The following is a 14,602-nucleotide window of genomic DNA, read 5'->3' as shown; positions in this document are numbered from 1 at the left end:
GTAGCACCATGCACATTGTCCTTGTCTACACTTTGTGCTATTTTCAATTAATTCACAATGCTTGGTTAATGATTTTGTTATACTTTCCTATGGTTTCGTTATACTTAGATTACTTAGAAATACAACTTTCAGGATAGTTTATCTTTCATGACATTGGCATTACGATAGCTGATCTGTAATTCACCACCAAAATTAATGCCTGTTTAGGAAGAAAAGTTATAAATAGTTGTCTGCTCCCATTGTGGTAGGAAACACCTTTGCAATTATCGCATCTAAACGTCATATTTGGTAATATTTAACTGTTTTCTTTCCAAACTTTGTGGATCCATTCGAATTGGATCAGAAATTTTAACCTTAATTTTCATTAAATCATTGGCTTTAACTCTCCCAGAATTGTTTCACTTATTTGTTCCAGAAGCATATTGAGACGTCGGTGTGGACAAAGACTGTACCGGGCTTCAGGTACACAGATCCGTTTAAATGCTAACACAGACAGATAGCGCGAAGAAGAAGGGAAGCCGTTTGGCACACTTGCCATCAATGGTCAATGCACTGGCTACCACTGTTAGGACGCGATGTCAAGTATAACTGTCTCTGGTATAACTGTACGACTCTTGTCATATGCTATCTACCTTGCAGATAAACCAAGATAATAGTGACTTCAATTTTTTTAACAAGATTCTGCAATTTTTGTCAAGCTAGGTGAGCTTACTGTGTGCAGCGGTTGGAGGCTGAATGCCCTAAATAGATATTTTTGCTTTCGCGTTTAGTTTTTTTTTCTCTGCGTTCTTTTCCTTTCCAATTGTTTCTCAGTTTCATTACATTTTATTCCCCCTTGTTATCCTCTGCGGATTTAAATTAAAAACAGTATTGCTGAACAAAAATTCAACAGCAGAGGCTTCGTTTGTGGAAAGAAACATACCTAACGTTTCAGGTTCTGAGGCTGAAACTTTAACTAGTCTTCTTTCCATATGTGCTGCCCGACCTGCTGAGTTCTTGCAATATTTTATTACCTCTTTCAACAATCCGGCAGCGTGGATTTTTCATCATGCGGCTAACTTTCTCGATTACGAGCTTAAAATATTTATATCAGTTTTATACATGTGCCAATAGTTTATGATTATATGTCAAGGTATCTAAGGAATTTTTCGCAAACAGGTGCTTAATGGTTAATCATGGAATCAAACGATCTCGAATATATGGGCACTGACCGTTTAGAATACCAATTATTGATACTATCAAAACACTAAATTACTAATTTTAAAATATTTTCTACAAGAATAATATTAATGCAAATGATTCTGTCAATCTGTATTATAATTGCAGCACACTAAATTCCCAATGCAGACTAGCTTTAAGAACAGCATTCTGCAGTTATTGACAGGGCTCTTACGCCGCCACCAGCCAATAGTATTCCACTTTCAGTGGGCGATCCATTGCCCCTCCTCGCTGGTGTCGGAAAGGATTTTCCATTGACATTGTGGAACACCAGCTCTAAGGGACATTATCTGTATGTAGATACATCAGTCAAAAGGATTTATTACCGATACAGCTGCCGAAACGATCGCAGAGATATAATAAGGATAACAGACATTCATTGCAGAGACAATGGCGAATTCGCAGAACAACAACGCCTTGATACCGTTGATGCTGATTTTTATTCTCCTTGTTGTCGCACTGAGACAAGGTCTGGGTCTGATTCGCTATTCTATTCCAGAGGAATTGGAATATGGCTCTCCTGTAGGGAATATTGCTGAAATTTTAGTTCTAGGCTTAAGAGAATTATCAGCACGAAAATGTCGTTTCGTCTCAGCTGACGGAAGCCGGTACTTAGCGGTAAATTTAGAGACTGGTCTCCTGTTTGTGAGCGGTCGGATAGACAGAGAACAGCTTTGTGCACAGAGCCCTACTTGCAATCTTGCCTTTCAGATAATACTAGAAAACCCTCTCGAAATGTACCGCGGGGAAGTGGAGATTCTCGATATAAATGATAATTCGCCCTCATTCCCAGAAAACACCATCGTCTTGCAAATGGCCGAATCTGTTGCACCGGGTACCCGCTTCCCACTAGAGAGCGCACTTGATCCAGATGTGGGATCAAACACCGTCAATACGTATATAATCAGTCCCAACGAGAATTTTGGTTTGAAGATGCACGTCAGAAAGAATACTGTTACAAATGCAGATTTGCTGTTACAGAAATCATTGGACCGTGAAAAAGAAGCAGTTATCCAACTTGTATTGACGGCCGTTGACGGCGGTAAGCCTCCGAGGTCAGGGACAACTCAAATTACCATCCGCGTACTAGACAATAACGATAATGCACCTGTGTTCGATAATGATGTATATACGGCGAAACTGGAAGAAAACGCACCTTTGGGAACATTGGTGACGAAAATCAGTGCTGTTGATCTGGACCAAGGTACTAACGGTGAGCTGAAATACTCTTTCGTTAATCTCCCAGACAGAGTGCACGAATTATTCAGCCTGGACCCTGAAACTGGTGAGTTGAAAGTTCAGGAACGGCTGGACTTTGAGGATGAGAAAAGTTACGAACTTGATGTTCAAGCCGTGGATAATGGTTCACCAGCACTAACAGGACATTCCAAAGTTTTGATCGATTTGATTGATATGAATGATAATGCCCCGGAGATAACACTGATATCCCTGTCTGGCAAAGTCCGCGAAGATGCCCTGCCCGGGACAGTGGTTGCGCTGTTGGACGTAACGGATCGTGATTCAGGAGCAAACGGACAAGTTCACTGTGCGATTCCACTGGGACTTCCGTTTAAAATTCAGTCCTCTCAGAGGGACCATTTTAAAGTGGCCACCACTCGTCTATTGGATCGGGAAACCAACGCGATGTATACGATACCTGTCACATCCTGGGACTCCGGGCTTCCTCCGCTATCAACAAATCAAACAATCCAGTTATCTGTGTCTGATGTAAATGACAATACGCCACAATTTTCCCAATCTTCCTACGCCGTCTATGTGATGGAGAATAATGCTCCAGGTATTTCCATTTTCACAGTTACTGCGTTCGATCCGGATCTGGACCAGAACTCCTATATTTCTTATTCCTTCAAGGAAATTTCGCAGGATTCACTGATGCCCACACATTTCAGCATTGCCTCAATGAACGGTACAATTTACGCATTACGCTCCTTTGACTACGAGAAGGTCAAAAGCATTCAGATCTCTGTTCAAGCCCGCGACGCTGGAGTGCCCCCGCTTAGCAGCAGCGCTACGGTGAATGTGATCATCCTGGATCAAAATGACAACGCTCCTATAATTGTTTCACCGTCAGCACAGAGTAGATCGGGAGGCGTGGAGGTCCTGCCCCAGTCAGCGGGTCAGGGGTACCTGGTCACCAAAATCATAGCAACTGATGCAGATTCTGGTCAGAATGCTCGGCTCTCTTACCAGATTGTTCAGGCAACCGATCTCACTCTCTTCAGTGTGGGGCGGAATTCAGGGGAAATCAGAACAACGAGAAGTATTTCAGAGCTGGATGTTGCATCGCAGAGTATTGTCATCTTAGTGAGGGACAACGGACAGCCGAGCATGTCCACTACAACCACAATCTTCTTGTCGATTTCGGGCAATTTTACTGAGAATGTGTCTGAAACGAGGGATTTTCATAGTAATCCTCGTTCTGTTTCGGACGTGAATCTTTATTTACTTGTGACCTTTGGATCAACATCGGTTTTGTTTCTTCTGATCATCGTTTTCTTGGTTTTATTAAAGTGTAAGCAAGATGGTGGCATCGTCCGAGATTTCGGTTGCCCAATATGTTGTCCCAGACCGCGAAATTCGAAGGAAGTCTTTACTCGGTGCGATGCACCAAGAGATTCGTCAAATTGCACTGGAACTGGTCAGAGGGCATCCTTCCCTGAGAGCTATCATTACTCGGTGTGTTTGACACCCGAATCATCCAAGAGCGAATTTCTTTTCCTGAAACCCTACAACCTAAACTTCACTCAAGGTCAGCGCTGAACCAGAAAGTTGCTATAAAACTGGAGGGTTTTTACAAAATCCTAATATTTACTTAAATTTGGGAGGTAAATATTATTGCCTTTCATTATTTGGTTGTTTATCAGATACACTGTACCAATAAGTTGATCCAAATGTGTAACCATGGTTAACTTTGATTGCCTAGCCGACTGATTGACGAAAGGCCATATCGCATCCTGAATGGTTAACAGTTAATGTTTGAAAATCCGTGATGATATTCAATCCACTGACTGGTAAGGGTTTGGCACTTTTTTAATATATAACAGCTGCGCCTACTTATGAAAGAATAATATTGAAACACTGCAGTTTAATGCTTAATTTGACAACAAGTTAGGAGCTTTTCCTTGAGGCAAAGAATCATTGTGATGTGCTTCTAACTTTCACACGATACGTCATATTCAGTGGTATATTTACACGAAAGCAGGTAATACATTTAGAGCCTCCCCCCTCTATCTTGTTCGTCCTTCTCCAGCAGCAAGATATTATTTATCTTATGCTTATCAAGCTTTCGCTTACACCACGCTATTTGACGGAATTGTGCTGCTTGCTCCGCAGACTTTAACTGGAATCATTTTCCCCGAATTACTTGCTGATTTATTAATACTTGGTTATTTTTTAAGATCCTTGATCATTGGCCATGTTATTTTATCATAGGGGTAGCTCATGCAAATATTTTCCTCTTATTTACCCTGTTGAATCATCTTAGAATCTTTATCCAATTCGTTCAGCGATATTCCGACTTTTCTTAATGTAAAATTTCACCTGAAATATGATATCGTTTTGTTTAATTTTCTCCCATGTCGCCTCGATGTTTTCAAATGTATTTCCGAACTAAACTTCCGGCGATGCTGCTTTGCTCTTGAATTCCATTCTGCTGTAGTTGGCTCTCGGAGTCTGGGTGCCTGCATTCTTCATAAAGGGCCTATTCTGAATGATTGGTTTTCGTGATTTGCTTATTTCTGTCTTTGATTAAGTTTCCTCGAAATCGTTGTCGATATTGTTAATTTTCATGTATTATCCTGTTCTGCTCATCCAAATAAAATGCCCTTTCGTTCATTTCTCTGTTTTGTGCCTGTTTTGTTACCCATTTGTTAATCGTACAAGTCATCGCATTCTGCCTATGTCACATTGTTTTCCTGTCACTATTAGCTAACAGGAAGCAGTAGCGTTTATTGCCCGTAATGGATTGTTATATATTTTAAGCGGTACTTCCGAATCTAGCTGCAAATATTTATCACCGGCAAATCATCGGCAGTTATGTTTGCAACAGGATCTATCCTGGAATATTATTTTCATCTTTTGCCGGTCTGTTATTTTGCACCTAATCACAACTGATCTCATCTATCTTTAGGACAGATACTCGTCTACTCTTCTACAGATCCATTTAAACACCATACCCCGATTTTTGGCATTATCCCGCAGAGTTTCCTTATTCAAGATCTGTTGAAATTTCAAAAGAATAGAAACGAACAAACATATTAGCACCAGACTCAATATTCTTGCCTTCACTTTCTGCTGTTTTTCAATTAGTTCAACAGGATTGGTCTATGAATACATTAAATTTGGATATCCTCACTGATTCTCTTTTGTTTCTACGTTTCTTCTTTAGGTGTTTTACAAATTTATCATTTAGCAGAGATTATCTTCCGTCACTTTAACATCTCGTCATGTGGCGTGCAGTTCACTAAGTAATTTTAATGCCTGTTTAGGAAGAAAAATTATAAATAGTTGCCTGCTCATCCTGTGACAGGAAATCCCTGCGCGGTTACCATATCTGTTCGTTGTATTTTGTATTCCATCACTGTTTTATTCAAACTTTGTGGATGCGTTCCCCTTCGATCAGATATTTTATCCCCGACTATTCTAATCAATTCAATGGCGAACACTCATCTAAATCTCCCAGAATTGCTTCAATTACTTATTCCCGAAAAACATGACATGTCTACCAAGAACTTGGCACGAAGCTACAGGTACATAGATCGTTCGAAATGCCGGTGTGAAAACGAAAGTATTTCGCATGCTTGCCTTCAATTGTCGGTACGTTGCGGAAAAGAATTAGGACACAATGATTTAACTGTAAAAGTTGTTGCTGACACCACACTTGGAGTGTGGCTTTCAGTCCTCGTCGTCCACGTATAAAATGATAGACAGGGTGCAGATAAGAATAATAAAGTTGTTTCAAGGTTTGGGGGACCAGGGTTACTAGGAGAGTCTTTTACGCAGAGGACGGCATGTACGTCGAAAGGGATGCCGGAGAATGGCATCTTAGCCTTTCTTCTTGGAGCGACGGAGGGTGAGAGGTGCCCTAATAGAGGTGGATAAGATGATGAGAGGCATTGATTGTGTGGATAGTCAGAGGCTTATTTCCCAGGGCTAAAATGGCTATCACGGAAGGGATATAGTTTTTAGGTGCTCGGAAGTAGGTGCAGAGGAGATGTCAGGGGTAAGTGTTTTTACGCAGAGAGTGGTGAGTGCGTGGAATGGGCTTCCGGCGATGGTGGTGGAGGTAGATACAACAGGGCCTTTTAAGAGACTCCTGGATAGATACATGGAGCTTAGAACATAGAGGGCTAAGGGTCACTCTGGGTAATTTCTAAAGTAAGTACATGTTCGGCACAACATTGTGTTGTAGTTTTTTTATGTTATTATGTTTTTAACGCCATGAAGGCTGGTACAATTTTAATGTTTAAAAGACAGATTCATGGAGAGAAAACGTTTAGAGCGATATGGGCCAAATGCAGTGAACGGGGATTAGCTCCAACAGACATTTTGGTCTGCAGGGATGATGGGCAAGTGGCCTGTTTCTCTCTGATACATTGCTACGACCCTTTTCATTAGCTGACTGGCTTGTTAATCAACCCAAATAATGGTGACTTAAAATAACTATGAAAATTTTTTTGGAATTTTTGTCCATATAGGCGAGCTCCCAATGTGCACGTGTTGGATCTAGAAGGCCATAAGTTCAGAGTTCAAAGTTCAAAGTAAATATATAATCAAAGTACATATATATCACAATATACAGCACCGACGTTGATTTACTTGCGGGCATACTCAATAAATCAATAATAGAATAATAACCATAATAGAATCAATGAAAAACCACACTAAAAGGGCATTGAACTAATGTGCAAAGGAAAATAAACTGTGCTAATGAAAAAAGAAGGAATTACTAATAATAAATCAGGAAGCAAGAAATATCAAGAACATGAGGTGAAAAGTTCTTGAAAGTGAGGCCATGTGTTATGGACACATTTCAGTGATGGGGCAAGTGAAGTTGAGTGCAGTTAACCACCTTGGTTCAAGAACTTGGTGTTTGAAGTGTACTCATTATTGCAGAACCTGGTGATGAAAGTCCTGAGGCTCCTATTCTTTCTTCCTGTGACTATACTCTGTGTAGATGAGCTCAGTGGTGGGGAGGGTTTTACCCGGGATGGACTGGCCCATATCCACTAAATTTTGTAGTATTGGTGTTTATATACCAGTTGCGATGCACCACACATAACACATAGAACATAGAAATTTACAGCATATTACAGGCCCTACGGCCCACATTATTGTGCTGCCACGTAAACTACATTAGAAACTGCCCAGAACTTTCCTTGCGTATAGCCCTCTATTTTTCTAAGCTCAATGTACCTATCTAAGAGGCTCTTAAAAGACCCTGTTTTATCCGCTTACACCACCGCTGCCGGCAGGGCAATCCACCCACCCACCACTCTCTATGTGAACCATTTACCCCGACGTCCCTTGGCGGCACCTATTTCCAAGTACCTCAATAGTATGCCCCCTGGTGTTGGTAATTTCAGCCCTGGGTAAAAGCCTCTGGTTATCCGCACGGTCAATGCCCCTCATCATCTTATACACAGCCATCCGTTTACCTTTCATCCTCCGTCGCTCCAAGGAGAAAAGGCCAAGTACACTCAGCCTATTCTCATAAGGTACGCCCTTTAATCCAAGCAACAACCTTGTAAATCTCCTCTGCACTCTATCTAAAGTATCCACCTCCTTCCTGTAGTGAGGTGACCAGGACTGAACACAATACTCCAAGTGGAGTCTGACCAAGCTCTTCCATATCTGTAATATTACCTTCCGGCTCGTGAACACAACCCCATGGTTGTAAATGCCAAAACACCATACACCTTCTTAACAACACTGTCAACCCGCCCAGCATCTTTGAGTGTCCTATAAACACGGACCCCAAGATCTCTCAACTCCTCCACACTGCCAAGGTTTAATCATTTATATTATATTCTGTCTTCAGATTTGACCTACAAAAATGAAACAATTCACACTTATATGGATTGAAGTCTATATGTCACTCCCAGCCCAGTTCTGCATCCTATCGACGTCCCGCTGTAACCTCTGACAACCCTCCAGCCTATCCACAACACCCCCAACCTTTGTGTCATCAGCAAACGTACTAACCCAACCTTCTACTTCTTCATCCAGGTCATTTATAAAAGTCACAAAGAAGAGGAGTCCCAGAACAGGCTCTCTGAGGTCACCACTGGTCGCCGACCTCTATGCAGAATACGAACCATCTACAACCACCCTTTGCCTTCTGTTTGCAAGGCAATTGTGGATCCACAAAGCAAGATCTCATGGGATCCCATGCCTCCTTACTTTCTGAAAAAGCCTTGCATGGGGAACCTTACCAAAATCCATAAACACTAGATCCACTGTTCTACCTTCATCAATGTGTTTTGTTACATCTTCAAAGAATTCAAGCAGGCTCGTAAGGCACAACCTGCCTTTGACAAAACCATACCGACTATCCCTAATCAGATTATGCGTCTCCAAATGTTCATAAATCCTGCGTCTAAGGATCTTCTCCAACAACCTGCCCACCACTGAAGTTCGTCTCACTGGCGTATAATTTTCTGGGTTATCTCTACGCCCATTCTTGAATAAGGGAACAACATTTTCAACCCCCCCGCCCCCCGCCCAAACCTCCGGTACTTATTCCGTCCCTATTGATGACGCTAAGATCATCGCCAGAGGCTCAGCAAACTCCTCCCTCGCTTCCCCCAGGATACTTTCCCAGTAACCTGGGATATATATCATCCAGTCCCGGTGACTTATCTAACTTAATGCTTTCCAAAAGCTCCAGCACATCCTCTTTCTCAAAGTCTATATGCTCAAGCGTTTCTGTCCGTTCTAAGTCATCCCCACATTTGCCAATGTCTTTTTCCTTGGTGAATACTGAAGCAAAGTATTCATTAAGTACCTCCGCTACCTCCTCCAAATCCAGACACACGTTTCCACTATTGCAACTGATTAGTCCTATTCTCACGTGACTCATCCTCTTGAGCTTCACATACTTGTAGAATGCCTTGGGGTTTTCCTTAATCCTACTCACCGTGGCATTCTCATGGCCTCTTCTATCTCTCCTAATTCCATTCCTAAACTCCTTCCTAGCAACCTTGTAATTTTCTGGAGCTTGAACTGTACCTAGTTTCTTAAACCTTTCGTAAAGTTTTCTTTTCTTCTTAACTAGATTTTCTACAGCCTTTGAATACCATAGTTGTTCAACCCTGTGATCCTTCCCCTGTCTCAATGGAACATACCTATGTAGATGTCCATGCAAATGTTCCCTGAACACTTGCCACATTTCTGCCCTGCATTTCTCTGAAAACATCTGCTCCCAGTTTATGCTCCCCAGTTCTAGCCTAGTCGCATCATACTTTCCCCCAGTTAAATATTTTCCCAAATTGTATGGTGAAGGAGATAGAGTTGTGGTCACTACCTCCAAAATGTTCCCCTACCGAGAGATCTGACAGTTGTCCAGGCTCATTTCTCAATACCAATCAAGTACACGCTCTCCTCTAGTTGGCTTATCTACATATTGCGTCAGGAAACCTTCCTGAACGCACCTAACAAACTCAACCCCATCTAAACCCCGTGCGCTAAGGGTATGCCAATCAATGTTAGGAAAGTTGAAATCTCCCATCAATATAACCCGATTATTATTGCACCATTCCAGAATCTGCCACCCTATGTGCTCCTCGATATCCCTGTTATTATTGTGGAGGTCTATAAAAACACCCAATAGAGGTATTGCCCCTTTCCTGTTTCTGACTTCCACCCACACTGACTCAGTAGACCATCCCTCTATGACTTCCGCCTTTTCTGCATCCGTGAAACTGTCGCTAATTAGCAATACCACGTCCCCACCTCATTTGCACCCCTCCCGTTCTTTTTGGAGCATCTAAAGCCTGGCACACTCAGCAGCCATTCCTGCTCCTGAAACATCCAAGTCTCTGTAATGGCCACGACGTCCCAGTTCCACGTATTGATCCACGGTCTCACTTCATCCGCCTTGTTTACGATACCCCTTGCATTAAAATAGACACATCTCAAACAATCAGTCCGAGCGCATCTTTGCTCTAATATCTGCCAGTCCTTACTCACAAACTGCCTACAAGCTGTCTCTATTTGTGTTCCAACCGGATAAATGCGTGGCTGAAGGATCGGAACAGGGGACAAGGATTCAGATTTTTGGATCATTGGGATCTCTTCTGGGGCAGGTGTGGCCTGTACAAAAATGATGAGTTTAAGTGGAATCCGAGGAGCGCCCATATCCCATATTTTAATGCAAGGGGTATCTTTCACTTCGCTTCCCAGCCCCCTGAAAATCTAGTTTAACCCCCACCCTCCGATAGCATTAATAAACTTCCCCGCCGGGATATGGGCGCTCCTCGGATTCAACTTCAATTCATCATTTTTGTACAGGCCACACTTGCCCCAGAGGAGATCCCAATGATCCAAAAATCTGAATCCTTGTCCCCTGTTCCGATCCTTCAGCCACGCATTTATCCTCCACCTCATTCTATTCCTGTACTCACTGTCGCGTGGCACAGACAGCAATCCCGAGATTAGAACCTTTGAGGTCCTGCTTCTCAGCTTCCTTCCTAACTCCCTGTATTCTGCTTTCACGACCTTTGGCTTCTTACCCTCCCATTTCAGGATATTGTGGACGCGCTGAGAAACATCATGAAACCTGGAACCTGGGAGCAAACTACCATCCTCGTTACTTTTTCCCTGTCCACAGAATCGCCTATCTGTCCCCCCTAACTATAGAGTCCCCTATTACCCCTGTCCTCTTCTTCCGACCCCTACCCTTTTGAGCCACAGGGCTAGACTCAGTGGAAGAGGCACGGCTACTGTTGCATCCCCCAGGTAGGTCGTCACCCCCAACAGCAATCATAATGGAGTCCTTATTTTTAAGGGGGGCAGACACAGGGGTGCTCTCCAGGACACATCTATAGAAGTTTATGCAATAAATAGAATTATTTAGCTTTCGAGTTTAGTTTTTTTTTTGTTTGTGGAAAGAAGAACCCGAAACGTTTCAGGTTCTGAAGCTGAAATTTTAATTCGTCTTCTTTCTATATATGATTCCTGACCGGCTGAGTGTTTTGTTTCAGTATTTTCTCTGACTTCTTTCAGAATTCTGGCACTGTCGATTTTTTTTCATGATTTTCATAGAATTTAAGGTAACTTTTTTTTTTCCAGGTACATTTCAATTGCGCTTCATTTCTATTCCCCAGCAAAGGTGCTTCGAACCGGGGAAATTGCATTTACGCAAAATATTTCGCCCCTACATTATCTCTTACCCGTTCAAATATCCTAGCAGCTTTATATTTGTGAAACAGTATATAGTTATTTTCTGAACTTCCAGTCTTAAAAGGTTGAAATGAACAACACAAGCTGCAGTTTATTACACTGAGTTTTATTTAATTGTTTAGGGTAGAAGTAGGGCCATTGACTCAAGATTCCGGGGAATAGATTTAGAGACACAGAAAACCCACAGCACAATACAGGCCTTTCGGCCGATAACACTGTGCCGAGCATGTCCTTACCTTAGAGATTACCTAGGGTTACCCAGAGCCCTCTATTTTTCTAAGCTCCATGTACCTATCCAAAAGTCTCTTAAAAGTCCCTATCGTATCCGCCTTCACCACTGACGCTGGCAGCCTATTCCACGCACTCACTGCTCTGCAGGGAAAAACTTACCCCTGACATCTCCATCTGTACCTACTTCCAAGCACCTTAAAACTGTGCCCTCTCGTGCTAGCCATTTCTGCCCTGGGTAAAAACCTCTGACTATCCACACGATCCGTGCCTCTCATCATCTTATGCACCTCTATCAGGCCACCTTTCATCCTCCGTCGCTCCAAAGAGCAAACGCCGAGTCCACTCAACGTAGTCTCATAACGCATGCTCCCCAGTCCAGGCAACATCCTTCTAAATCTCGTCTGCACCCATTCTATGGTTTCCACATCCTTCCTGAGTGAGGCGACCAAAACTGATCACGGTATTCCAAGTCGAGTCTGACCAGGGTCCTATATAGCTGTAATATTACCTGTCGGCTATTTAACTTAATGCCACAGATGGTGAAGGCCAATGTACCGTATGCCTTCTTATCCACAGAGTCAACCTGCACAGCTGCTTTGAGTACACAGCTGCTTTGAGTATCCTATGGACTCGGAGCCCAAGATCCCTCTCATTCTTCACACTGCTAAGAGTCTTACCATTAATATTATATTCTGCCATCATATTTGACCTACCAAAATGAACCACTTCACATTATCTGGGTTGAACTTCATCTGCCACTTCTCAGCCCAGTTTTGCATCCTATCAATTTCCTGCTGTAACCTCTGACAGCCCTCCACACTATCCACAACATCCCCAACGTTTGTGCCATCAGCACATTTTCTAACCCATCTCTCCACTTATTCATCCAGGTCATTTATTAAAATCACAAAGAGTAGGGGTCGCAGAACAGATCCCTGAGGCACACCACTGGTCACTGACTTAAATACAGAATGTGACCCTTCTACAACCATTCCTTGCCTTCTGTGGGCAAGCCCGTTCTGGACCCACAAAGCACTGTCCCTTTGGATCCCATGCCTCCTTACTTTCTCAGAAAGTCTTCCATGGGGTACCTTATTAAATGCCTTACTGAAATCCATATACACTACATTTACTGCGCTACCTTCATCAATGTGTTTAGTCACATCCTCAGAAAATTCATTCAGGCTCCTAAGGCACGACCTGCCTTTGACAAAGCCATGCTGAGTATTCTTAATCATATTATGCCTCTCTAAGTGTTTAGAAATCCTGCCCCTCAGGGTCTTCTCCATCAACTTACCAACCAATGAAGTAAGACTCACTGGTCTATAATTTCCTGGGCTATCTCTTCTCCCTTTCTTGAATAAGGGAACAACATCCGGAAACCTTTAATCCTCGGGAACCCCTATTGAAGAGGCAACGATCCTCGCCAGAGGCTCAGCAATATCCTTTCTCTCCTCCCACTGTAGCCTGGGGTACATCTCGTCCGGTCCCGGTGACTTGTCCAACTTGATGCTCTCCCAAAGCTCCATCCCATCGTCTTCCTTAATATCTACTTGCTAAAGCTTTCAGTCCGCTGTAAGTCATCCCTACAATCTCCAAGATCCTTTTCCGTAGGTAATACTGACGCAAAGTACACATTAAGTACCTCTGCTATCTCCTCCATTCCATACACACTTTTGAACTTTCACACTTGTTTGGTCCTAATCTCTCACAGCTTATCCTCTTGCTCTTCACGTACTTGTAGAATGCCTTGGGATTTTCCTTAATCCTGTCCATGAATGCCTCCTCATGGCCCCTTCTGGCTCTGCTAATTTCAGTCTTAAGCTCCTTCATGCTAGCCTTATGATCTTCTAGATCTCTATCATTACCTAGTTTTTTGAACGTTTGAAGGTTTTCTTTTCTCCTTGACCAGATTTACAGCAGCCTTTGTACACCACGTTTCCTGTCTCCCTTCCATGTTTCATTGGAGCGTACTTATACAGAATTCCACGCAAATATCCCCTGATAGTCACATTTCTTCCGTACATTTCACTGAGAACATCTGTTCCCAATTTATGCTTCCAAATTCCTGCCTGATAGCCTCAGGTTTCCCCTCACTCCAATTAAACGCTTTCCTAACTTATCTGTTCCTATCCTTCTCAAATGCTATCGTAAAGGAGTTAGAATTGTGATCACTATCTCCAAAATGCTCTCCCACTGGGAGATCTGACACCTGACCCGGTTCATTTCCCAATACCAGATCATCTACAGCCTCTCCTCTTGTCGACCTATCTACATATTGTGTGAAGAAACCTTCCTGTACACACCTAACTCCACTACATCTAAACCGTTTGCTCTGGGGAGATGCCAATCGATATTTGGGAAATCAAAATCTCCCACCACAACAACCCTGTTATTACGCCTTTCCAGAATCTGTGTCCCTATCTGCCCCTCGATGTCCCTGTTACTATTGGGTGGTCTATGATAAACACCTAGTATATTTCTTGACCCCTTCTTGTTCCTAACTTCCATCCACAGAGACTCCGTAGAGAATACCCACATGACTTCCTCCTTTTCTTCAGATTTAGGACGGAGACGAGGCAATATTCTATATGCCAGACAGTAGGAAGGGGAGAAGGCAGGATAATGGAGTTTACATGGACTTTAAAAAAACAGCCACAATGGAATGGTGAAGCATACTCGATGGGCCGAATTGCCTAATCCTGCTCCCATTTCTTATATATTGTGGTCA

General features: G+C 42.8%; 1 protein-coding gene across 1 annotated transcript in view; it reads left to right on the top strand.

Annotated features, from left to right (window-relative positions):
- Nucleotides 1–1,472: 1,472 nt before the first annotated feature.
- Nucleotides 1,473–14,602, top strand: part of LOC134349878 (uncharacterized) — a 28,865-nt gene continuing 15,735 nt past the window's right edge. Inside the window, exons 1-2 of the mRNA XM_063054843.1 lie at nucleotides 1,473–3,988; nucleotides 5,627–5,705. Coding sequence (XP_062910913.1) covers nucleotides 1,609–3,988; nucleotides 5,627–5,705 — 2,459 coding nt within the window. The 5' untranslated portion in view covers nucleotides 1,473–1,608. The remainder of the gene's footprint in view (nucleotides 3,989–5,626; nucleotides 5,706–14,602) is intronic.

The sequence above is a fragment of the Mobula hypostoma genome, chromosome 7 (genome assembly GCF_963921235.1).
Source record: "Mobula hypostoma chromosome 7, sMobHyp1.1, whole genome shotgun sequence".
Classification (NCBI taxonomy): Eukaryota; Metazoa; Chordata; class Chondrichthyes; order Myliobatiformes; family Myliobatidae; genus Mobula; species Mobula hypostoma.
The sequence above is the reverse complement of the archived record's forward strand: the minus strand, read 5'-3'. Positions and strand labels throughout refer to the sequence as shown.